Below are 26,191 nucleotides of genomic sequence, written 5' to 3' on the forward strand. Positions count from 1 at the left end.
ATGCGAGGCCCGGCTGTCCACTTCAAGTGAAGGGTTCCTTGAACGTGCTTGAGAATCTGCACACGTACCGTGTTTGCTGAAATGTCCCTGTGGTTTAATTTATGCTGGTAAAACTAGCAGGGCATTAAAAGTAAGAGTTTCTGAACATAAAGTGCCATAAGGTGTGGGGATAAAAAATCCCTGGTTGCAAAATATTTTTCGCCTTATAAACACACTGCAGCAAATTTGAAGTTTATGGGAATATAGGCCGTAATGAGACCCCAAAGACGGGAAACCTGGAAAACATTCTCCGGCGGGAGGTAATCCGAGTGTTTTTCCTATACTTTATCCCATGAGGGAAAAAGAGAGAAAAAAAAGGATTTTTAGATTTACTCTACGTCTGTTGCAGTTTTCCAGTAGGGAACAAATGCTGCTTTAGCAGTATTTTGGATTGTGAATTGGTTTTCTATTTGTTCCTTGCACATTCATGTTCTACTGGTGAATCTCTTCCTCCTGAGAGAGACAGAGAGAGAAAGAAAGAGAAAAGTAAGAAAGGAAGCATGAAGGTGCCTAGGTACCAGCCTTCAGAATTCAAGTGTTCAAGGATGTCACTATTGATGCTGTGATTCTGTCTGCGGGCCAGAATGTAGCTAAGTGGTGTGCTGTGTGATCGACAACCCGTTTTATATCGTAGACCTCCAGTTTTCCGTTTGTTCTGCTCTCGCGTTTGGGCGTGAAGGATCACAGTCCGTTACCCTGGAGCCTCAGTTGTAAGAGAGTCCCGTCACTCTATTTCTTTTTACTGGATGGCAGGCAGGTTGGTTTTCTGCTACTGGTAGCCCCTATCTTAGCCTATCACCCGTGGTTTCGCTTTGTTTTTTTCCTTGAAATATTTCTTTTGGCCTCCTCGTTCATGGTTTCCCCACTTGAGACCCCAACGGTCCTCATCATCATCAGTATTTACTGAGCGTCTCTGTGTGCGCACCTTTTCTACCAGACCACATTGGCTCATGAAAAACTTACAGTCCGATGGGGAAATCATGCTACCATGAATGATAAACAGACAATAGGTACTGGAACAAAAGCAAGGTTACAAATCAGAAAAACAAAATTAAGCCGTGGCTGTCGTATTCTGCCACTATTCGCGCTCCTCTCGGATCTTGTCTAGTGAAGTTGCTCTCACTCGGGAGTATTTATTGAGCACCTATTGGGTGCAGAACACGGTAAGAAATGCTGGAGGAAAGTTAGGTATTGTCTCTGCCCACCAGAGGAACTAAAAATCAAAAAATGAAGGGGGGTACAGGGAGGACCAAGCGCGGGCCTGGGAGTCAGAAGGTCATGGATTTTAATCCCGGCTCTGGTACTTGTCTGTTGGGTGACCTTGGACAAGTCACTTCACCTCTCCGGGCCTCATCCGTAAGGTGGGGATTGAGACTGTGAGCCCCATGTGGGACAGGGACTGTGTCCAGCCCGATTTGCTTGTGTCCATCAGAGCATAATACAGTATCTGGCACATAGCACATGCACAACCAATAACACAATTATTATTATTATTTGGTGGTGGCGACCTGGATTTCTGGATTTCCCTGTTTCTGATCTTGCCTTGCCATTTGTTGTATAGAGCCCAGCCACTGTAGTGTATAGTGTCACAGCTGCATTCGTTCATTCAGTCGTATCTACTGAGCGCTTACTGTGTGCAGAGCACTTTACTAAGCGCTTGCAAAGTACAATTTGGCAACAAACAGAGACAATCCCTACCCAACAACGGGCTCACGGTCTAGAAATAAGTTAGACACTGGACTTGCGCTACAGAGAGTGAGTTTGGTCTGTAGTTCGAGCCCATTTCAAGAGTAGAGTTGTAGTGAGGTCTCTGCTAATGCCTCTGTGATTTCTCGTCCCATGACATTTTCAAGTCTGGAACGGTAAGTCTAAAATGGCTTTTATTTTCACCGGTCAGTCAGAAATATTTACTGAGTACCTACTGTGAGCAGCACTCTGAACTAAGAACCCGTCACTGGGCAGGGACCGTCTCTATCTGTTGCCGATTTGTCCATTCCAAGCGCTTAGTACGGTGCTCTGCACATAGTAAGCGCTCGATAAATACTATTGAATGAATGAACTTGGGAGGGTGCAGTAGAATTAATCTATCAATTATTTCTCTCTAGACTGTGAGCCCGTTGTCTAGACTGTGAGCCCGTTGTTGGGTAGGGATTGTCTCTGTTGCCGAATTTTATTTTCCAAGCGCTTAGTACAGTGCTCTGCACACAGTGAGCACTCAATAAATACGATTGAATGAATCTAACAGTGCTATGCCCGGCACTCTAAGCGTTTGGGAAAGTCCAATAGAGTAGATAGGGTAGAAATGATCCACAGGGAGTTGACAGTCTACTGGGGCAGACAGATAGTAAAATAGATTTCAGATCGTGGAAATGGTAGAGTTTAAGATGATTTACATAATTTACATTATTGCTAGCAGACGATCCTTTTCCTCAAGTTTACGATCTAGTGAGGGAAGTCAGGGTCTGAACATTAAATTTTAGATGACATCAGTTCATCAAACGTATCTCTTGATCTATCCCTGGAAATAAACATACCGGAAAAGAGATTAAAGTTGGGAGAGTAAGAAAACTGGAGGGCTTCCACCAGATAAAGAGCTTTGATCTGTGATCATTCATCTCAAAGGCTTCACGGAAGATCACGGAGAATTGAAAAGCTGTTGAATCCATTTTGTTTATCCTTGGTGTTCAAAATACTTAAATATCACAAGGGCAGTAAAAGGAAATTCTGGGATCCTTTAGAGGGACATGGTTGCCATGGAAACAACTTCATCACCACTGATATCCAGTACGTCTATCTCCGATTTGTCACTGTGCAGTGGGTGAATATGAATGGAGACAGAGAGGACGGCACTAAACGTTGTGAAGAATGTTTTATTGAATTCTATTAATTTTCCAGTTGTAATGGTCGCTGTGATGTAGCATTTATTGAGTTTCACTCTTGGTACGAGGCCTGGGACTAGACGTTTAGGAAGTATGGAATAATGAAGTGACACATTCCCTGCCCGCAAGAAGTTTACACTTTAACGGGGGAGGTGAAAATAAAAATATTTGCCACACCATCAAAATATACGAGTTGAGGAGACATATCTATGAATGCTAAGGAGGATGTCGTGGCCTAGTGGGTAGATCAGAAGGACCTGGGTTCTAGTTCGAGCTCTGCCGCTTGTCTTCTGTGTGACCTTGGGCAAGTCACTTAACTGTATCTACCCCGGCACTTAGAACAGAGCTCGGCACAAAGTAAGTGCTTAACAAATATCAACATTATTATCATTATTAACTTCTCCGTGCCTCAGTTACCTTATCTGTAAAAAGGGGATTAAGACTGTGGGCCCCATGTGATTATCTTGCATCTACCCTAGCGCTTAGAACAGTACCTGGCATATAGTAAGCACTTAAATAGTACATTAAAAAATAAGTTTATAAATTCTAGAGATGGCTGAAGGGATGATTTGACTCAGGATGCTGGGAAGTTAATCAGGAAGGCTCGTTGGAGGCTGGCCTTTCTCTATGAGGCTGGTTAATTTTCCAGCATCTCTGTCTTTGGTGGGTGAAAATATTTAAATTGTAGGGTCAGGAATCGTGTCTACCGATTCTATTGTATTGCACTCTCCCAAGTGTTTAGATCAGTGATCTGCACAGAGAAAAATGCTAAATACACAACATCGATTGATAATTCCCTTCTCGGCACCTTATGTTAATTGGTGGGAATGATTCATTAGTATCAGTGATTAGAGTTCAAGTGACATCAAAAAGAGCTGCTTAATTTTGGTAAGCACTGAAGTAAGCGCTGGGGTAGATTAAAGGGTAATCAGATCAGACAGTCCCTGTCCCAAGTTGTCTCTTGCAGGGATCACAGTCTAAGGAGAAGGGAGAACGGGTATTTAATCCTCATTATTATAATTACTATTTGACAAAGGAGGAAACTGAGGCATCTAGAAGTTAAGCGATTTGTCCAAGGTCACGCAGCAGGCGAGTGATAGGATTGGGGTTAGAACCCAGGCCCCCTGACTTATCTTGCCTGTGCTCTGGCATGATAAGGAGATGTGAAGAAAGGGGAGTTGGAGGGAAAGAGGTTAAAGATTATTGGACTTGTTAACTTTACTGTCATTTCCTTAGTGTAAACCAGGTCTGCTCGCAAAGGTTGTAATAATTGGAGTGGAATTAAAAGTGGAAGGTTTTTGGTAAGTGCAGAGAGGAACAGGTGAGAAATGGACCCTCTGAGATAAAGGGCAGAATGATCCAAACCTAGGTTTTTTTTGCTCCTGTTAAAACCCTGGGCCGGTGCTCTCAAAGTGACAGGGAGATGTACAGAGAAGCAGCATGGCCTAGTGGTTAGACCTCAGACCTGGGAGTCAGGAGGACCTGGAGCTAATCCTGGCTCCACCACTTGTCCGCTGTGTGACCTTAAACAAGTCACTTCACTTCTCTGGGCCTCAGTTCCCTCATCTGTAAAAGGGGGATTAACTGCGAGCCTCACGTGGGACCACCCCCCCCCCATGACCCAGTATCTCCCCCAGTGCTGAGAACAGTGCTCGGCACATAGTAAGCACTTAACAAATACCAACATTATTATTATCGATGGAATGACAGACTAACTGCTGTGAGCCTTTTGTTGGGCAGGGATGGTCTCAATCTGTTGCCCAGTTGTCCATTCGAAGCGCTTAGTACAGTGGTCTGCGCATAGTAAGTGCTCAATGCTGGATTTGAATCCCGGCTCTTCCACTTGTCAGCTGTGTGACTGTGGGCAAGTCTCTTCACTTCTCGGTGCCTCAGTTACCTCATCTGTAAAATGGGGATTAAGATTGTGAGCCCCACTTGGGGCAACCTGATTACCCTGAATCTCCCCCAGTGCTTAGAACAGTGCTCTGCACATATTAAGTGCTTAACAAATACCAACATTATTATTATTAATAAATTTGAATGACTGACTGAATGACTGAACAACTGAATGAATGAATGACATTTTAAAATATTGTTTTAATGAAATATTCATCCCCTTGATTCTATTTATTGCTATTGTTCTTGTCTGTCTCCCCTGATTAGACTGTGAGCCCGTCAGAGGGCAGGGACTGTCTCTATCTGTTACTGATTTGTACATTCCAAGTGCTTAGTACAGTGCTCGGCACATAGTAAGTGCTCAATAAATACTATTGAATGAATGAATAAACGACTGACTGGCTGACTGACTGACTGAATGAATAAATGAATGACTGACTGAATGAATGACTGAATAAATGAATGAATGACTGGCTGGCTGACTGACTGACAGGTTGGCTGAATGACTGACTGACATTGACTGACTGAACAACTGACTGGCTGACTGAATGAATGACCTAATGACTGACTGAATGACTGACTGAATAACTGACTGACTGACTGAATGAATGAATGGCTGACTGGCTGGCTGAATGGCTGACTGGCTGACTGACATTGACTGAACGACTGACTGACTGAACGACTGACTGGCTGACTGACTGAATGACTGACTGAATAACTGACTGACAGAATGAATGAGTGACTAAATAATAAATGACTGACTGACTGACTGAACGACTGACTTTCATTCATTCATTCATTCATTCATTCATTCAATAGTATTTATTGAGCGCTTACTATGTGCAGAGCACTGTACTAAGCGCTTGGGATGAACAAGTCGGCAACAGTCTGGGATGAACAGTCAGACTTGGCTGACTGACTGACTGAATAACTGCCTGACAGATTGAATGAGTGAATAAATGACTGTCTGACTGACATTGACTGACTGAACGACTGACTGGCTGACTGGCTGACTGACAGAATGACTGACTGACAGAAAGAATGAATGACTGAATAAATGAATGAGTGACTGAATAAATGACTGACTGACTGACATTGACTGACTGAACGACTGGCTGGCTGACTGACTGACTGACTGACAGAATGACTGACTGACAGAAAGAATGAATGACTGAATAAATGAATGAGTGACTGAATAAATGACTGACTGACTGACTGACATTGACTGACTGAACGACTGGCTGGCTGGCTGACTGAATGACTGACTGACTGAATGAATGAATGAGTGACTGAATAAATGAATGACTGACTGGACGACTGGCTACCTGAGTGAGTGAGTGAGTGGAGGAAGGCGGGGCCTCAGGCCTCAGGCTCCCAACGCGCAGGCGCGCGCGGCCCTCGGGGGGAGGAGCCCCCCCCCCCCCCCCCCCCACCAACCGGCCCGCTTTTCCTTCCGGGGCCCGGCCGAGCGCGCGTTGCTAGGAGACGAGGAGGCGGGAGCGGCGGCCCGCCGATTGGTGGGTTTCCCCGGCCAATGGGAGGTCGGGGATCCAGCCGGGCGCTGGCGGAGGAAGGCCGCCCGTTACCAGGGCGACGGAGCATCGACGGCCCCTCCCGACCCGCTCCGGATGGTCAGTGGGCCCGGGGAGCCGGGACCCTCCCTCCCTCCCTCCCTCTTCCCCCCGCCAGATCCGCTCTTACTTGCTCCTTAATTCCTAGTGATAAGCGGGGGATTTCTTAAGCGCCTCCCGTCTTCGTTCAATTCAGTCGTGTTCATTGCGCGCCGACTCTGTGCCGAGCGCTTCGTAAGTACTACTATGAATAAGGTTGGTATTTGTTAAGCGCTTACTCTGTGCAGAGCACTGTTCTAAGCGCTGGGGGAGATGGAGGGTCATCAGATTGTCCCGCGTGAGGCTCACAGTCTTGATCCCCATTGTACAGATGAGGTAACAGGCACAGAGAAGTTAAGTGCCGTGCTGCACTAAGCGCCGGGGTGGATGATAGGCATTACGGTGTGCTCTATGATACGGTATGCTGTGTGACCCCGAGCGAGCCACTTCACTTCTCTGGGCCGCAGTTACCTCCTCTGTAAAAGAGGGATGGAGACTGCGAGGCCCAAGTGGGACGACCCGATGACCCTGTATCTCCCCCAGCGCTTAGACCGGTGCTCCACGCATAGGAGGTGCTTAACAAATACCAACAGTATTACTATTATTTGTTATTGGGTGCCGAGCACCGTTCTGAGCGCTGGGGTAGATACAAGGTGATCGGGTTGTCCCACGTGGGGCTCACGGTCCCGATCGCCATTTTACAGATGAGGGAACTGAGGCGCAGAGAGGTGAAGTGACTTGCCCGAGGTCACACAGCAGACGCGTGGCGGAGACGGGTTTAGAACCCACGACCTCTGAGTCCCACAACTCATAAAAGCAAATCGAGTTGGACGCGGTCCCGGTCCCACCCGGGGCTCAACGTTTCAATTCCCGTTGGACAGGATGAGGAAATCGAGGAAGGGAAGGGACTTGACCAAGGTCGCACGGCAGACGAGCGGTGGAGCCGGGATTAGAACCTATGACCTTCCTTCCCACTCCCAGGCCCGGACTCTAGCCGCTAGGCCACGCCGCTTCTCCTTCATTCATCCTCCCTCCCGCCCCCACGGCACATATGTATATATCTGTTATTTTAAGTATTTATTTAATCTATTCGTTTATATTAATGTCTGTCTCCCCCTCTAGACTTCAAAGCCTTACTGAAGGCCCATCTCCTCCAAGAGACTTCCCGGACTGAGCCCCACTTTCGTTCTTCTCCCACGCCCCTTCTCTGTCGCCCCGACTTGCTCCTTTTGCTCTTCCCCCCGTCCCAGCCCCACAGCGCTCACGTCCATAGCTGTCATTTCATTTATCGGCACCGATGTCCGTCTTCCCCTCCTCTAGGCTGCAAGCTCGTCGTGGGCCGGGAGCGTGTCTGTCTATTCTTTTCTGATCCCGGCTCCGCCACTCATCTGCTGTGTGACTTTGGGCGAGTCACTTCATTTCCTCTGGGCCTCGGTTTCCTCGACTGAGCCGTCACCGTGTCGCCTCGTACTCTCCGAAGCGTTCAGTACGGGCTGCGCCCACACTGAGCGCTTAATAAATACGATCGAATGAAGGAGGAGGCCCCCCCTTATTTTTTTGCATTTTAGGCTTTCTCGGGAAAGATGCAGCAACTGACCTTTAGTGAGCAGCATAAGAAAGAAATGAGGGAAGACCATCAGAGATTCTTGGCCAGCCAAGCGCAGGAGAAGCTGGAGAAGAAAATGAAGGAACTGAAAGCAGCGATTTTAAATGAAGAACAAGTTGAACGGAAGCAGGTCCTCAGATCACTGCAGAAAGAGCAGTGCGAAATGGAAATGGAAGAAGCCATTCGAAAGGTGAGTCCTTCTTCGGGCAGTGTGCGGGGTCGCCTTTAATAATAATGTTGGTATTTGTTCAGCGCTTTCTATGTGCCAAGCACTGTTCTGAGCGCTGGGGTAGATACAAGATAATCAGATTGTCCCACGTAGGGCTCGCAGTCCTCGTCCCCATTTTACAGAGGAGGGAACTGAGGCACGGAGAAGTGCAGTGACTCGCCCGAGGTCACACCGCTGACAAGCGGTGGAGCCGGGATTCGAACCCATGACCTCTGACTCCCGAGCCCGGGCTCTTTCCGCTGAGCCTCGCTGCTTTACGACCTTCCCCCGCTGAGGGGGCAGTTAGATCCGCAGAACGTTCACATTGGACTGTGTATAGATTATACACTGAAGTCCTCCGTGTGTGTAGTCGGCCGGTTGTATTGAGCGCTCACTGTGTGCACAGCACTGTGACTGAGCGCTTGGGAGAGTATTGAGCACTGTACTGAGCGCTTGGGAGAGTACAATACAACAATCCGGTAGCTGTCAGCTCTCTGTGTGTATCGTTTATGTCCCACAGCATTGACTTAAAGTTCTAATAATAATAGAAGCAATGATTAGACCGTAAGCCCCTCAAAGGGCAGGGGCCGTCTCTGTCTGTTCCCGATTTGTCCATTCCAAGCGCTTAGTACAGTGCTCTGCACATAGGAAGCGCTCAGTAAATACCGTTGAATGAATGAAAAGTAATAGATGTTGTTGATGCAGAAGTATTTATTGAGTGCCTACCTATTGAATGCCTACTGAGTGCAATGCAGTGTACTAAACACTTGAAGAGTACAAATGGGGAGTGATAATTATGGTATTTGTTAAGCGCCGACTCTGTGCCAGTCACTGTACTAAGCGCTGGGCCGGTCACGAGCAAATCGGGTTGGACGCAGTTCCCGTGCCGCTTGGAGCTCCAGTCTCAATCCCTATTTTCTACTGCGTCCCTTCCGTTATTATTATTATTATTAAGTTCTGGGGTGTAGGAACTGCAGGTGTTTGGGTTAGAGAGGTGCAGAGGCTGATGATGAGGGATAAAATAGTCTCGGCCTCGATTGATAAGGAGAGGAAGAAACTGCCTACAGCTTTTTTATTTTCTTTTTTCAATGATCTTTGTTGAGCACTCACTGTGTGCCAGGCACTCTGCTAAGCCCTGGGCTAGATCCAAGCTAATCAGGTTGGACACAGTCCCTGTCCCACCCGGGGCTCCCACTTCTAATCCCCATTTTACAGATAAGGAAACTGAAGCCCAGAGAAGTGAAGTGACCTGTCCACGGTCACACAGGAGACAGGCGGCAGAGCCGCAATTAGAACCCGGGTCCTTGCGACTTCCGGTCCCTTGCTCTATCCACCAGGCCACGCTGATTCTCCCCAGTGGTCGGAGAGAGGGGAGAACTATCTATTGTGTGTCTGTTCAGTGCTATATCGTACTCGCCCAAGCGCTTAGTACAGTGCTCTGCACATAGTAAGCGCTCCGTAAATGCTGTCGAAGGGATGATTGAAAGAATGAATGAATGCCTAAGAGGTGTGTAGAGTCGGAGCCAGTAGACATCTGCTCGGCGAAAGGGGATTAGGAATAATAATTGGGGTATTGGGTAAGTGCTTACGATGTGCCAAGCACTGTTCTAAGCGCTGGGGGATACAAGGTAACGAGGTTGGACACAATCCCGTCCCACGTGGGGTTCACAGTCTCAATCCGCACTTTCCAGATGAGGTAACTGAGACCCAGAGAAGTGAGGTAACTTGCCCAAGGTCCCACGGCAGACAAGTCGTAGAGCTGGGATTAGAACCCGTGACCCCGTGCCTCCCGGGCCTGGGCTCTATCCGCTACGCCACGCTGCTGTGATACTTGGGGTACTTGTTAAGCGTTTACTATGTATCAAGCACTCTGCTAAGTGCTGAACTAGAGGTAAAATAATCAGATCAGACACAGTCCTTGCCCCACAGTCCCAGGGCTCACAATCTGAGCGCTGATTCCAGGCGCTTAGTACAGTGCTCTGCACATAGTAAGCGCTCAATAAATACAGTTGAATGAATGAATGATGCAGTTTCCATCTTGGTTTTTCTGGGCATCTGCCCATCCAGTAGTTTAGAGGGCTTATGAGAAGCAGCGTGGCTCAGTGGCAAGAGCCCGGGCTTGGGAGTCAGAGGTCATGGGTTCGAATGCCGGCTCCACCGTTTGTCAGCTGTGTGACCGTGGGCAAGTCACTTCGCTTCTCTGTGCCTCAGTTCCCTCATCTGTAAAATGGGGATTAACTGGGAGCCTCACGTGGGACGACCTGATCACCCTGTATCTCCCCCAGGGCTTAGAACAGTGCAGCGCTTAACAAATACCAACTTTATTATTATTATTGTTCTAAATTTTTAATTGGAAACTTTTATCATTCGGGTAGAGTTGAAAAGTTCTGTTAAACCATTACCAGAAAAGCTGGCGCAATGAAACCGTGCTGCAGAAGAAGTCTAAAATCGTTTTGGGGGGGTTTCTTAGGCGGAGGAAAACAAAAGGTTAAAGGAGCGCCAGCTGGAACAGGAAGAAAAGTTGGCTACAGAATTGGCCAGATTAAAGGACAAAACTCTCAAGGATGAAAAATTGCGGCAGCAAGTCAGAGAAAACAGGTATTTTTGCTGGTCGGAAACAAACCCTTGGAAATTGCATTTTCAATAGAGCATCACAAAGAGATTTTTCATCAAGAGAACTAGGTGGAGTTATAAATTCAAGTCCCAGATGTGAAGTGGAGGGTAAAGAAAGTATTTGAAATAGCTGCGTCTGAGTATATTCCACATTTAGCAAGTAAGTCTTTCTCTTGAGGCGGGTACAAATCTTTGCAACTTAGCTAGCGGGAATTGTGCGAAGCATCAGTCTTGTGCCACAACTCTAATTTATTGCTATTGTTTTTGTCTGTTTGTCTCCCCCGATTAGACCGTAAGCCCGTCAGTGGGCGGGGACTGTATCTGTTGCCGATTTGTCCATTCCAAGCGCTTAGTACAGTGCTCTGCACAGAGTAAGCGCTCAATAAATACTATCGAATGAATGAATGAATACTGAAGCATTCTTAAGGAGGAACACGGTGCAAATGAAAAGTATGTTGGGCCAGAAGCACGCGACCAACTTAAAAGGAAAAGTATTAGATTTCACTGTTTTTCTTTTAATAGCACCGAATTAAGAGAACTGGAGAGAAAATTGAAAGCGGCTTACATGAATAAAGAAAGAGCGGCCCAGATTGCCGAGAAAGAAGCCATAAAACTTGAAAGGATGGTAAGCTCATTTTTTTGTGTGCTCTGCTGTGACTGCTCCCAAAAATAAAAGAACTGCATTCCCGGAAGAACTCCCCAGTCAGATTGCCCCGGGGCATCTCTGTGTTGCGACGGTCGGCAAGAAAACGGTCGATTTTGCGCTGAGCCACCCCACTTGAAGGCAGAAAGTCGTCCTGGGCACCGGGAGATGGCGCGAATAACTGTGAAACGTCCCCTTGAGTGCGTGCGTGGGGCTGAAAAGAGTTCTTAGAGGTCGTGCGAACCCCCAGGCTGCCTGTCCCGGGTTTGGGCTGCCGTGCTGGCCGTTGGCAGCGTCTGTTTGTGTTTTCGCCTCTCGGCGGCGTGCTCCCGTCCGAGCTTCCGCTCGAAAAGCACTCCTCCTTTCGGGATTTCAGCGGGCCAACCTGCCGATCCTTCTACCGGGCCTCCCGCCTGCCCATCGCCACTACGCCGCCTCTCCTTCGGGTGTGACGGCGTGTCGCCCTTCCACCCCTTCAGAGGGTTTCCTTGGTCACCCCAGTTCAGCTCCCCGCGCAGCAGTCTTTTAAGGACGGTATCTGTTAATAGTCGTAATAACCGTGGTATTTATTAAGCGCTTACTACGTGCCGGGCCCCGTATCCACTAGGCCATGCGCGCTTTCTACGGGCCAGGCGCCGTACTAAGCACTGGGGGTAGATAGAAAGCGATCGGGTTGGACGCGGTCCCTTTCCCACAGACCCTGTCTCCATTTTGCAGACGAGGGAACTGAGGCACAGAGAAGGGAAGTGACTTGCCCGAGGTCACGCGGCGGAGAAGTGGCGGTGCTGGGATTAGAAGCCGGGGCCTTCCGACTCCCGGGGCCGGGCTCTGCACGCAGAGTACAGTGCACGGGTACGGTGCACTGCACGCAGGAAGCGCTCAGTAGATAGCGATGATCGATTCACCGAGGGGAGAGGATGGGCTTAAGCCAAGATCAGCATTACAGGAAAGTGAGAGCGCTCTAGCTAATTACGTTGGTTTTTGTTAAGCGCTTACTATGTGCAGAGCGCTGTTCTAGGCGCTGGGGGAGATACGGGGTAATCGGGCTGTCCCGCGTGAGGCTCACGGTCCTCGTCCCCATTTTACAAACGAGGGAACCGAGGCACAGAGAAGTGAAGCGACTTGCCCACGGTCACACAGCTGACAAGTGGCCGAGCCGCGATTCGAACGCATGACCTCCGACTCCCAAGCCCGGGCTCTTTCCGCTGAGCCACGCTGCTTAAAATTAAATAGCACCGAAGTGTTCTGAAGAGGTGGCGGTCCTAGACTGTAAAGCTCGTTGTGGGGAATGTATCTGTTTATTGTTATATCGCACCGTCCCAAGCGCTTAGGACAGTGCTCTACACATAATAAGCGCTCAATAGATACGACTGAGCGAACGAGTGAACCCGGCCTCAATTACCCAAGTTGTTCAAGCTGAGAATATAGGCAGCCCAACTGAAAGTAGGCTGTGAGACCCTGGATGACGTCAACTCTGGAACCCTGCCTTCTCCCCAGTGGTTTAATTGTTAACAATCCATCAGTCGTATTATCTACTGTGCGCTGAGCACTGTACTAAGCGCTTGGGAGACGACGGTGTTTCAGAACTGGTAGACACGGTCCCTGTCCACCACAAGCGTAGACTCTAGAGGGTTTGTACAAATGAAAATACTCCACGGCGATGTGAAAATATCCCCGGTTATCCAATTAGTTATCCAGCTAATTGTGAGTAATCCGTACTTCCGTATCCCAGCTCTGCCACTTGTCAGCTGTGTGACTGTGGGCAAGTCACTTCACTTCTCTGGGCCTCAGTTCCCTCATCTGTAAAATGGGGATTAACTGGGAGCCTCACGTGGGACAACCCGATGACCCTGTATCTCCCCCAGCGCTTAGAACAGTGCTCTGCACGTAGTAAGCGCTTAACAGATACCAACATTATCATTTAGGGTTAGCACTTTAAATCTGGCCGACATTTTAAAAGAAAGAGTGATTAGTTACACCTTTCATCGGTCAGTCGTATTTATTGAGCGCTTACTGTGTACAGGGTACACGCTTGGGAGGGTACGGTACACAATAAACATACACACTGAGAAGCAGCGTGGCTCAGTGGAAAGAGCACGGACTTGGGAGTCTGAGGTCGTGGGTTCTAATCCCGACTCCACCACTTATCTGCTGTGTGACCTTGGGCAAGTCACTTCTCCGGGCCTCAGTGACCTCACCTGTAAAAACGGGGATTAAAAACTGTGAGCCCCACATGGGACAATCCGATCACCCTGTATCTCCCCCAGCGCTTAGAACAGCGCTCTGCACGTTGTAAGCGCGTAACAGATACCATAATTATTAATTGTTATTATTACATTCCCTTCCCCCAGTGAGCTTACGGTCTAGAGGGGGAGACAGACATGAATGTAAATGAATAAATGGCAGATATGGACGTAAGTGGTGTGGGGCTGGGAGGGGGGATGAAGAAAGGGAGAAAGGCAGGGCGATGCGGAAAGGAGCCGGAGAAGAAGAAAGGAGGGTTTAGTCAAGGAAGGCCTCTTGGAGGAGATGGGCTTTCAATAAGGTTTGAGGCGGGCAAGAGTCATTGTCGGATAGGAGGAGGGAGGGCGATCCGGGCCGGTGGCGGGACGTGGGCGAGAGGTCGGCGGCGAGATAGACGAGATGGAGGTACAGTGAGGGGGCTGGCGTTAGAGGAGCGCGCCGTGAGGGCTGGGTTGGAGTAGGCGAGTCACGAGGCGGCGAGGGGATTGACTGCTTTGAAGCCAAATGGTGAGGAGATTTTGTTGGACGCGGAGGTGGATGGGCAACCACCAGAGTTTCTTGAAGAGTGGGGAGACGTGGCCTGAACGTTTTCGTAGAAAAGTGCTCCGGGCAGCAGCGAAAAGTAGGGACAGGAGTGGGCAGGGACAGGAGGCTGGGAGGACAGCAAGGAGGGTGATACAGTAATCGAGGCAGGATAATAATAATAATGGTGGTATTTGTTAAGCGCTTACTATGTGCCGAGCACCGTTCTAAGCGCTGCGGGGATACAAGGTGATCAGGTCGTCTCACGTGGGGCGCACAGTCTTCATCCCCATTTTACAGATGAGGGAACTGAGGCACAGAGAAGTGAAGTGACTTGCCCAAAGTCACACAGCTGACAAGCGGCAGAGCTGGGATTCGAACCCACGACCTCCGACTCCCAAGCCCGGGCTCTTTCCACTGAGCCACGCTGCTTCTCCAATAGGAAACGTGATTGAATGAACATGGTTTGGACGGAGAGGAAGGGGCAGATTTTAGTCATGTTACGAAGGTGGGACCGACGGGATGGATTGGATTTGTGGGTTGAATGAAAGAGAGGAGTCAAGGACAACGCCAAGGTTACCTGTTTATGAGACAGGAAGGGTGGTGGTGCCGTCTACAGCGATTGGAAAGTCGGGGGGGTATTTGTCCGTTAGCTTAAAGAAGCAGCGGGGCTCAGCGGAAAGAGCCCGGGCTTCGGAGTCAGAGGTCATCGGTTCGAATCCCGGCTCTGCCATTTGTCAGCTGTGTGACCGTGGGCAAGTCACTTCACTTCTCTGGGCCTCAGTTCCCTCATCTGTAAAATGGGGATTAACTGGGAGCCTCACGTGGGACAACCCGTTGACCCTGTATCTCCCCCAGCGCTTAGAACAGTGCTCTGCACATAGTAAGCGCTTAGCAAATGCCGGCATCATTATTATTAAGGATGGGGGTTCACAACTCGTTCTTCGGCCTCTGATGTCTTTCTTTTTAAGTGTACGTGTTCTCGATTTGGGAGATCCGAAAGCGAGTTCTGTTTCTATCCCAGAAAGGCGATGCGATATTGGCCCGGCAGATGAAGGAGGAACACGAGAGGTTTGCGATGGAAGAGAACTTGGCGGAGTGTAGACGGAACAGGGAGAAAATACAGTATCACCAGGAATTAGAAAAACAGCTCGAAGAGCGGGAAAGAAAGAAGCAGGAGGCTTACGAAGAGTTCCTCCAAGAGAAGCTGATGATTGACGAAATTGTGAGAAAAATTTATGAAGAAGACCAGATGTAAGTTTTGTTTTTATAAAAACGTCCCGTCCCCCCCCCAATTCTTCCGTCACGCCGGCTGTCACCGTAGGTGAGCCGACTAGGCTGCTCTGAGAAAATTAGGGAACGTTCTCCGGACGGCGCTAGTCAGTTTGGAAACCGCCCAACTCGAGGTTGGAAGAGACGGTTGTTGGATAGGTGCGTGCGTACTCTAATGCGAGATTTCCTTCACACAAGGTTTTCTTTTTTTAATGGTATTCATTAATCACTTACTATGTGTCGGTCCCTGTCCTTTTGTACGAAAGCCACCCCCGGGCTCTAGGAGAATTGGGTGTATTCAGTAGTTGGATCGAATCTTACGGGTAATAATAATCAGCCAGTGGTATTGGTCGAGTGTTTCCTGGGCATCGTGCGCTGTGAACTCATTGCGGGCGGGGAATGCGTCTGTTTATTGTCCAATTGTTCGCCAAGCGCTTAGTACAGTGCTCTGCACATAGTAAGCGCTCAGTAAATACGACCGACTGATTGACCTAACCTTATTAAGTGCAGGGGGAAGTACAGTCCAGAAGGGTTGGTAGGCACGATCCCTGCCCACAGTCTGACTTTCAGACCCGTGCGGGGATCTTCCCCAGCATTTAGTACAACATAATGGGAGGATAACAAATACCACAATCACAATTATTATTATTATCGCTGAGGCTCAGGCCTCCCCATTAGAAAAGTGAATACTTGTCAAGCGACGATTCGGTAAATTGGAAGTTCTTGAAACTTCTTGGCCCTCCTGTTTCTCATCCCTGTTGAAAATCAGAGGAAATGATTTCTATGTCAATCCTCGCTAGGCGTCTATGTTACCGTCTGTGTCCCCGACGCACATTTGACGCCTTCGTTGGCCTGTTCTTTAAGGGAAAGACAGCTGAGGCTGGAGAAAATGAATGCCATCCAGAGATATAAAGAAGAGTTTCAGAAACAGCAGGCTCTCTGGAGAAAAAAGAAACGTGAAGAAATGGAAGAAGAAAACCGCAAAATCGTAGAATTTGCTAACCTGAAGCAGCAGAGAGAAGAAGACCGGATGGCGAAAATACTGGAGAACGAGGAGAAGAAGAAACATCTCCAGAATTTGGTACGTAAAATCAACGGCAAACACATCTTGAGAGCTTGGGGGTTTGAATCGATCGATCGATGGTATTTATTGAGCGCTCAGTGCGTGCACAGCGCTGTATGAGGTGCGCGAGAGAGTACAGATACGATCAAGTCGGTAGACTCTCTTCCCGCCCACAACGCGCTTAGAGGGGGTGACAGACATTAATATAATTCAATTAATTGCAGGTGTGGGGCTGAGGGAAGGTGAATAAGGATGGACATCCAAATGCGAGGGTGACATAGAAGGGAGTGGGGGAAGAAGAAACGAGGACTTATCTGGGGAAGGCCTCTCGGAGGAGATGTGATTTTTGCGGGTGTGGGGGGCCACGTTAAAACTTTCTTCCTTTTTCCTTCCCAGGTTGCCGAGAACCTGGAAAAGACCCGGCAGCACCAGGACGATTTGGAACAGATGCGCCTCGACTTGTATCAGGAGGAGCAAGCCGAAATGGACCGGCAGAAGATGAAAGTGAGTGCCGGGCCGTGGCAGAGCAGTGACTGCTCACCTGCGGTAAAGAGCAGTGAAATCCGTTCCTACGGGGCAGCACTACCAACGTTTCGTTATTTCTTCGTACAAGTTCGGAATATGTGCGGGCCCAGTACTAAGCGCTGGAGTTAGATGCAAGCTAATCAGGTTGGACGCAGCTCACGTCCCACCGGGGGCCTCGCCGTCTTAATCCCCGTTTTGCAGAAGAGGTGACTGAGGCACCGAGAAGTGAGGTGACCCGGCCAAGGTCACACAACAGGCAGGTGACGGAGCCGGGAATAGAAGCCAGGTCCTGCTGACTCCCAGGCCCGGGCTTCTTCCAAGAAGCCATGCTCAGTGGAAGGAGCCCGGGCTTGGGAGTCAGAGGTCATGGGTTCGACTCCCAGCTCCGCCACTTGTCAGCTGTGTGACTGTGGGCGAGTCACTTCACTTCTCTCTGCCTCAGTTCCCTCATCTGTAAAATGGGGATTAAGACTGTGAGCCTCACGTGGGACGACCTGATGACCCTGTATCTCCCCCAGCGCTTAGAACGGTGCTCTGCACATAGTAAGCGCTTAACAAATACCAACATTATTATTATTATTTCCTTCCTCGGGAAATGTAACCAAAGCTCGTCGTGGGCAGGGAACGCATCTGTTTAGTTTTACACTGTACTCTCTCAGGCGCTTAGTTCAGCGCTCTGCACACGGTAAGCACTCGATAAATACGATCGAATGAACCAACGCCGTTCACGACGGGGATGTCGGTGAAAGGGGCTGAATTTCCCACTTTGCCCGATGTCGGTCCTTGGCTTTGGGGTGAGCCGAACCACACCTTGTCGGAGATTGATTTTTGCTCCCCCCGACTGCGTCTTCTTAGTTCGAAGCGGAAAACAAGATCAGACAGCGCCGGGAGCTGCAGAAAAGTTTCGAAGACCAATTAGCCTTCAAACAGCTAGTGCTGCAGACCGCAAGAGAGGAAGAGGAGACTTACAGACAGAACATGCTGGCCAAATTTGCTGAGGACGATCGGCTGGAACTCATGAACGCCCAGAGGCAGAGAATGAAACAGCTGGAACATAAAAAGGCTGTAGAAGAGCTTATCAGAGAGCGTCGTGAACAGTTCCTGGCAGACAAGGTAAGGAAAGGATCGACGTCTGTTTGTCTCTTTAGGAAAGCTTTCGTTCTGAGGGGAAGCGTGTTAGGATAAAGGGCAGGAATCTGTTTTTATGCCACAGGTGGTTTGAGTGTTTTCCCCTCGGGGACACGTGGCTTCCCGGTGGAGTTTCCTTGCGTTGCCTGATCGGGGCAAGGAACACATAATAATAATTGTGGTCTTGTTAGGCGCTTACTATGTGCCAAGCACTGGACCGGATACAAGCGAATCGGGTTGGACACAGTCCCTGTCCCACGTGGGGCTCACGGTGTCAGTCTCCATTTTCCGGATGAGGTAACTGAGGCCCAGAGAAATAAAGTAACTTGCCCGGGTGGTCACACAGCAGACGCGTGGTGGAGCCGGGATTGGAACCCGTGACCTTCTGACTCCCAGTCCCGGGCTCTGTGGCTTCCTCATCAGCCCCAGTGGGAGACTCTAGAACCTGGACGTCTCTGGCGTGTCAGACCGGGCCCACACACCTCGACGGGCCGCTCCGACTAAGCCCACGTGTCTCCTGTGGGAGTGGGGCTCTGACCGGATTGGCTCCTGGCCCAAGGAATGTTTAGACTAAGGGGCCATCTGGAAATTCTTCAGGTGACGCGGGTAGGACCGCGGTCTTTTTCGAATGCCTTGAATCCCTCCTCGGTCGGTTGAAGCCGTGGGGATTGTGGAAAAGAGTGGGTCCTCCTCCCGGTCTATTGCTCCCCAGATTTCAGAGCACCCCCCACAATACTACTAATAATTATGGTATTTTTTTTAAGCATTTACTAGGTGCCAGGCACCGTACTAAGCCCTGGGGTGGAGCCAAGCAAATCGGGTTGGACGCAGGCCCTGTCCCACGTGGGACCCAGCGTCTCATTCCCCATTTTACAGATGAGGAAACTGAGACGCAGAAGCGAAATGACTTGTTCACAGCCCTTAGTATAGTGTCTGGCACGTCGTAAGCGCTTAACAAATACCAGAATTATCATTGTTATTATTATTATCTGTGGGATGTGTGTCACAGCGCAAGAGTCAAAAATCACTCAGGAGACAGTTTCTTGCCATTTATGGAATTTTTAGTAATGGGGAGGGAATGTGCTGGAGGAGTAATAGTATTTATTGAGCACCCATTTAATAATAACAATAAGAATAATGATGGCATTTGTTAAGTGCTTACTATGTACAAGCCACTGTTCCAGGCACTGGGGGCGGATACAAGGTGATCAGGTTGTCCCATATGGGACTCACAGTCTTGATCCCCATTTTCCAGATGAGGTAACTGAGGCACAGAGAAGTGAAGCGACTTGCCCAAAAGCCACACAGCTGACAAGTGGCGGAGCCGGGATTCGAACCCATTGGAAGTACAGAGTGACAAAGTGATATGTTCCCTGCCTACAAGGAGTTTATCCTCTAATGGAAGAGACAACCGTAAAAACATCTGTGACCAGAGTGGTCAAGTTAAATAGAGTGGATATCTAGATTCATTCATTCAATAGTATTTATTGAGCGCTTACTATGTGCAGAGCACTGGACTAAGCGCTTGGAATGGACAGATCGGTAACAGATGGAGACCGTCCCGCCCTTTGACGGGCTTCCGGTCCAATCGGGGGAGACGGACGGACAAGAACGATAGCGATAAATAGAATCGAGGGGATGAACATCTCATTAAAACAGTAGCAAATAAATAGAATCAAGGTGATGTACATCTCATTAAAATAGGGTAATGAAAATGTATACAGTCGAGCGGACGAGCACAGTGCTGAGGGGAGGGGAAGGGAGAGGGGGAGGAGCAGAGGGAAAGGGGGGAAAAGAGGGCTTAATAATAATAATGTTGGTATTTGTTAAGCGCTTACTATGTGCCGAGCACTGTTCTAAGCGCTGGGTAGACATAGGGGAAGCAGGTTGTCCCACGTGGGGCTCACAGTCTTAATCCCCATTTTACAGATGAGGGAACTGAGGCCCAGAGAAGTTAAGTGACTCGCCCACAGTCACACAGCCGACAAGTGGCAGAGCTGGGATTCGAACTCATGAGCCCTGATTCCAGGGCCCGTGCTCTTTCCACTGAGCCACGCTGGCTTAGCTGAGGGGAGGTGAAGGGCGGAAGGGGGAGGGAGCAGAGGGAAAAGGGAAGCTCAGTGTGGGAAGGCCTCTTGGAGGAGGTGAGCTCTCAGTAGGGTTTTGAAGAGGGGAAGAGAATTAGATTAGATGGGTAGCCACTCTATTTATAAATTTATATGCATAAGAAGGGTGTAAAAGGTGATGGACAATAATAATAACTGTGGTATTCGTTAAGTGCTGATTATATGCCAGGCACGGTAGGAGATGCAAGATAACCAGGTTGGACACAGTCCCCGTCCCACAACAGGCTCACAGTCTTTTAACCGTTGGGGAAATAAAAGTTTCGGGGTTTAAATGCGTGATGTGAAAATTCAGCAGGCAGAAGCGGAGCCAATCCCCGATTTCCTTCAGAGTTTCCCAGTGTCAGAGTCCACCCGCGATACGGATCGTAAGGTGGGATCGCGTTGGTATTTATTAATCTCAAAAGCTACATGGACAGCGAAGGAGAGGAGGAGCTCTCTGGATCGAAGGAAGGGCTTTTGTGCACCTAAAAAAATACATAGGTAAATAATCTACCGGTCTGAATTTGCTCTGTCGAAACATCCGTTTCCGTAGACGGCCTCCAGGGAGAACAATCACCGCTTTGGTTTGTTTTTCCAGGAACGTGAATTTGAGGAAATGCGGATGCAGGAAGAAAGAGAAGGACGCATCAGAGCAGTTATTGAGGAGGAAAGGCAAAAATTACTCCGAGAACATGCTGCAGAACTACTGGGCTATCTCCCGAAGGTAAGGGAAATTGAACTTGAAGGCTAATTTCTCACAATATCTTATTCCCATCCCTGTTTTCTCTTTCAGCAAGAGTCGGTGTGAAATTAAGCTACGTCACGTTTTCAAAGTCCAGTGATCGGGTACTCGGTCAGTCAAACAGTGGAACTGACTGAGCGCTTACTGTGTGCAGAGCCCTTATAACTAAGCGCTTGGGGGAGTACAGTAGGGGAAGCAGCGTGGCTCGGTGGAAAGAGTGAGTCGGAGGTCATGGGTTCGAATCCCGGCTCTGCCACTCGTCCACTGTGTGACTGTGGGCAAGTCGCTTCACTTCCCTGGGCCTCAGTTCCCTCATCTGTAAAATGGGGATTAAGACTGTGAGCCTCACGCGGGACAACCTGATGACCCTGTATCTCCCCCAGCGCTTAGAACAGTGCTGTGCACATAGTAAGCGCTTAACAGATACCAACATTATTATTATTATTATTATTATACAAACAGATCGGGTCAGGCACAGTCCCTGTCCCAGGTGGGTCTCCCAGTCTCAATCCCCATTTTCCAGAGGAGGTAACTGAGGCACAGAGACGTGAGGTGCCCAAGGTCACACAGCAGACGAGTGGTAGAGGCAGGATTAGAATCCACGACCTCAGAGAAGCAGCGTGGCTTAGTGGAAGGAGCGTGGCTTGGGAGTCAGAGGTCATGGGTTCGAATCCCTCCTCCACCACTGGTCAGCTGTGCGACTTTGGGCAAGTCACTTGACTTCTCTGTGCCTCAGTGACCTCATCTGGAAAATGGGGATTAAGACCGTGAGCCCCACGTGGGCCAACCTGATGACCTTGTATCTACCCCAGCGCTTAGAACAGTGCCGGGCACCTAGTAAGCGCTTAACAAATCTCATTTTTATTATGACTATTATTCTGGCTCCCAGACCCATTCTCTATCCACTACGCCATGTTGCTTCTCTACCGCTTCTCAGGCATTCCGGATGCCCGAGAAACCAATATCCCGCAACACCTAATGCGTGTTCATCACTTTGGCTATAAAATCCCATCTGAACTCAAACAACAGATGCTGAATGAACGGCGGAGCCCAAGTTGAATGTGAAATGCATTTAAAAACTTGGACTCACATTTCCATATTTTATACGACTTGATTCAATGCCAGCTTTTAAAGATTTGAAGAATTCAGGTAGAAACGTTTTGCTCCCGTCTTCCCGCCTTGAAGGTTCGTAGATGACGTTTTAAGTTGCTGACTTGGCTTTTGAAATACTCTCTTCAGAAATGATGGAAAACTATTAAATGGTGGATCTAAGGGTCAAATTTGGTCCTTTCCTTAACCTCTCGTTTTCTGCGATCCTCTAGGAAATGTGAAACGGTGGAGGACAAGTTAATCTCGATGAGTTTATCTCCAACTATTAAATGCTGGATCTACGGTCCAATTTGGTCCTTTCCTCAACCTGTCGTTTTCTGCGATCCTCTAGGAAATGTGAAACGGTGGAGGACAAGTTAATCTCGATGAGTTTATCCCCAACTAGAACCCCTCTGTTTTGTCAGGGCTATTTTTTAGGAAAACGAATCGTTGATATTGACGTTGCTGCTTTTTTCCCCAAAGTGCTGCAAAACCAGAAATATCTATTTTATGCCAAAATGGAAAGATTGCTGTATTTCAGGTTGTTATCTGTGTAGGCTCTGTGGCACTTCACAGAATCGACATTTTGTTTTTTGGGGGGGCGGGGTATTTTGTTTTGTTTTTGAGAATATCTTTTCCTGACAGGTCAGCCTCCCTGGGCTCTGGTGATCGTGGTCTTGTGGTAGGGGACAAGTGAAGCCAACAATCTGCCCCCTTTTCTGGCTCGAAGGGGCGGGATGCCGTAGGTTCAGCTTCCTGCCGCCCTCCCCCCGAAAGCTCTGAGGATGAAGCATATTGTGGGATGGTTTGCTCCCCCAATCCCACAATAACCATAATAATAATTACGGTATTTGTTAAGCGCTTCCATGTGCCGGACACCGTACTGAGCACTGGGTGGATTCCAGCAGGTCGGGTTGGACAGTCCCTGTCCCACGGGAGGCTCCCAGTCTCGATCCCCATGAGGCCCAGAGAAGTGAAGTGACTTGCCTCAAGGTCACACAGTAGACAAGTGTAGAGAAGTATAGAAGCAGCGTGGCTCAGTGGAAAGAGCCCGGGCTTGAGAGTCAGCAGTCATGGGTTTGAATCCCGGCTCTGCCACTTGTCAGCTGTGTGACCGTGGGCAAGTCACTTCACTTCTCTGGGCCTCAGTGACCTCATCTGTAAAATGGGGATTAACTAGGAGCCTCACGTGGGACAACCTGATGACCCTGGATCTCCCCCAGCGCTTAGAACGGTGCTCGGCACATAGTAAGCGCTTAACAAATACCAACATTATTATCACGTGTAGACTGTGAGCCCGTCACTGGGCAGAGATCGTCTCTCTCTGTTGCCGAATTGTCCATTCCAAGCGCTTAGTACAGTGCTCTGCACATAGTAAGCGCTCGATAAGTACTGTTGAATGAAAGTGGCGAGCCGGGATTACAGCCGTGGCCTTCCGACTCCCAGGCCCGGGCTCCGTCCACTACGCCGTGCTGCTCACTGACCGGGACCCGACCGTCTTCAGTGAGCTCAAGAGCCCGGCTTCCACCCTCGGCGATTTTGAAAACGAGAATATTTCGATGTGCTGCTTTGAATATTTTGGCAAACGCGGGGCAAAAGGGGAAACCGACTCCTGGTTCCCGAAGATCACACGTCCGCGGAACCTAAGAAATTTAATGGAAATTTTTCAGAAATCCAAAGATTCATTCATTCGATAGTATTTACTGAGCGCTCACTATGTGCAGAGCACCGTACTAAGCGCTTGGAATGGACAACTGGGCAACAGATAGAGACGGTCCCTGCCCGGCGACGGGCTCACGGTCTAATCGGGGGAGACGGACGGACGGAGACAGTAGCAGTAAATAAAAGCAAGGGGATGGACATCTCATTAACGAGGATCTGCAGCTTATTCCATCCTCTCCTTTTTCATTCCGGGGCGTTCTTAAACAGAGAGAGGACGTCGACGGGCTCGCGGTCTAATCGGGGGAGACGGGCGGACAGAAACAACAGCAATAACTAGAATCGAGGGGATGGACACCTCATTTAACAAGGATGATCCGTGGAGTATTCCATCCTCTTCTTTTCCATTTCAGGGCGTTCTTAAACAGAGGGAGGACGTCGACATGCTGGGCGAAGCGTTCAGGGAAATGTACGAGAAGCGAGGCCAAACGGCTCCGGAAGAGAAGCCATCGTAGACCACTAGAGGTCAGCCTAACTTAACCTGACTCAGTTTGGCAGGGTCTTCATTTGGTGGCTTTAATACTCAAAATTGTTCTAATTTCTTAGAAGAGTTAGCATCTGGATAGCGGTTTCAGTGAACAAACTAGTCTGTCAATAAATCAGTGGAAAATATAACAGCTGACAGAGCCGGTCTTTTGTTTCCCCGCCGGCCCCCGACGGTATGTGTCCTACTGGGAGCTCACCTCCTCCGAGAGGCCTTCCCGGACTGAGCTTCCCCTTTGCCCTCTGCTCCCTTCCCCTCCCCTCAGCTAAGCCCCCTTTTCCCTCTGCTCCTCATCCCCTGCCCTCAGCACTCTGCTCATTTGTCTATATTTTTATTACCCTATTTATCTTGTGAATGAGGTGTCCGTCCCCTTCGTTCTATCTGTCGCGATGACGTTGTCTCGTTTTTGTCCGTCCTTCTCCCCCCGATTAGACCGTGAGCCCGTCGATGGGCGGGGATGGTCACTGTCTGTTGCCCAATTGTCCATTCCCGGCGTTTAGGCCAGTGCTCTGCACATAGTAAGCGCTCAGGAAATACCATCGAATGAATGAATGGTACTAATAATAATAATGTTGGTATTTGTTAAGCGCTCACTATGGGCCGAGCACTGTTCTAAGCGCCGGGGGAGATACAAGGTACAGGTTGTCCCACATAGGGCTCACAGTCTTCATCCCCATTTTACAGATGTGGGAACTGAGGCACAGAGAAGTCAAGGGACTTGCCCAAGGTCACACACCTGACAAGCAGCAGCGTTTGCTACGTGCCAGGCACTGTACTAAGCATTGGGATGGATACAAGCTCACAATAATAATAATGTTGGTATTTGTTAGGCACTTACTATGTGCCAAGCTCTGTTCTAAGCACTGGGGGAGATACAAGGTCATCAGGTTGTCCCACGTAGGGCTCGCAGTCGTAATCCCCGCTTGGTATAGTGCCCGGCACTTAGTAAGCGCTTAACAAATACCATAATTACTGTTTTCCAGATGAGGTAACTGAGGCAGAGAGAAGTAAAGTGACTTGCCCAAGGTCACGCAGCTAAGTGGCAGAGCGGGGATTAGAACCCGGGACCTTCCCACTTAGGCCAAGTTCCTTTAATATATAGCCTTTGACTCTTTACTCTCTGCCAAAAAAAAAGAGTAGCATTAATAATAATAATGATGATGGCATTTGTTAAGCGCTTACTAGGTGCCAAGCACTGTTCTAAGCGCCGGGGGAGATACAAGGTACAGGTTGTCCCCCATGGGGCTCACAGTCTTCATCCCCATTTGTCAGATGAGGGAAGTGAGGCTCAGAGCAGTGCAGTGAGTTGCCCGAGGTCACCCAGCTGACAAGCGGCGGAGCCGGGATCGGAACTCACGACCTCTGACTCCCAAGCCCGGGCTCTTTCCACCGCTGAGCCACGCGTGAAGTATTATTCACTAGTAATAATAACTGTGGTATCGGTTAAGCGCTTACTGTGTGCCAGGCACTGTACCAAGCGCTGGGGTAGATACAAGGAAATCTGGTTGGACCGACTCCCTGTCCCACATGGGGATCGTAATTAGAGGAGGAGTGAAGCCCCGTTTTACAGATGAGGAAACTGAGGCCCAGAAAAGTTAGTAACTTGCCCAAGGTCACCTACAGCAGGCAATCGGCAGAGCGGGGATTAGAACCCGGGTCCTGCGACTCCCGGGGCCGGGCTCTTCCCACCGGGCCGCGCCGCTTCCCGTCTTCAGGAAAACCCGGGTTTCCCGTGGGTTATCGAGCACGTCGTCGGGGCCGGTTCCAGGCAAGACCACGGCACAGGCGACGGAGCCACTGTAGA

At 49.2% G+C, this 26,191-nt stretch overlaps 2 protein-coding genes and 1 long non-coding RNA gene across 6 annotated transcripts in view; 1 reads left to right on the top strand and 2 right to left on the bottom strand.

Moving 5' to 3' along the window:
- Window positions 1-354: 354 nt before the first annotated feature.
- Window positions 355-2,763, bottom strand: LOC120638572. The gene is made up of 2 exons (XR_005660288.1): window positions 2,574-2,763; window positions 355-492 (listed from the first exon to the last, which is right to left on the bottom strand). It is a non-coding gene; the product is annotated as an uncharacterized LOC120638572 (long non-coding RNA).
- A 3,531-nt stretch (window positions 2,764-6,294) lies between these two features.
- MNS1 (meiosis specific nuclear structural 1) lies at window positions 6,295-24,520 on the top strand. 3 transcript variants are annotated; one of them, XM_029070753.2, is made up of 10 exons: window positions 6,295-6,445; window positions 7,993-8,220; window positions 10,709-10,836; window positions 11,374-11,476; window positions 15,285-15,514; window positions 16,397-16,613; window positions 16,992-17,099; window positions 17,976-18,233; window positions 20,952-21,077; window positions 24,257-24,520. In XM_029070753.2, exons 1-10 carry the CDS (start codon window positions 6,443-6,445, stop codon window positions 24,356-24,358), a joined length of 1,503 nt encoding a protein of 500 aa, XP_028926586.1. In that variant the 5' UTR covers window positions 6,295-6,442; the 3' UTR covers window positions 24,359-24,520. The 3 variants fall into 3 exon arrangements, with proteins under 3 accessions (XP_028926586.1, XP_028926587.1, XP_039768790.1); XM_029070754.2 differs by lacking the exon at window positions 6,295-6,445 and adding an exon at window positions 6,500-6,619; XM_039912856.1 differs by lacking the exon at window positions 6,295-6,445 and adding an exon at window positions 6,617-6,640.
- TEX9 (testis expressed 9) overlaps window positions 20,741-26,191 on the bottom strand; it is a 37,806-nt gene continuing 32,355 nt past the window's right edge. Inside the window, exons 13-14 of one of the 2 annotated variants that reach the window (XR_003761533.2) lie at window positions 22,186-22,413; window positions 20,741-20,932 (exon numbers count right to left, since the gene is read on the bottom strand). The gene's annotated coding sequence lies outside the window, so the exon portion shown is untranslated. Of the gene's footprint in view, window positions 20,933-22,183; window positions 22,414-26,191 lie in introns of those variants that run through there. The other variant, XM_029070757.2, reaches the window with a different exon arrangement.

Source organism: Ornithorhynchus anatinus, chromosome 8, assembly GCF_004115215.2.
Source record: "Ornithorhynchus anatinus isolate Pmale09 chromosome 8, mOrnAna1.pri.v4, whole genome shotgun sequence".
NCBI classification, from domain to species: domain Eukaryota; kingdom Metazoa; phylum Chordata; class Mammalia; order Monotremata; family Ornithorhynchidae; genus Ornithorhynchus; species Ornithorhynchus anatinus.

Coding starts and splice junctions, on each gene's coding strand:
- MNS1 (XM_039912856.1), top strand. Junction 16,614..16,991: donor AGAAACATCTCCAGAATTTG/GTACGTAAAATC, acceptor TTTCCTTCCCAG/GTTGCCGAGAACCTGGAAAA. Junction 18,234..20,951: donor AACAGTTCCTGGCAGACAAG/GTAAGGAAAGGA, acceptor TTGTTTTTCCAG/GAACGTGAATTTGAGGAAAT.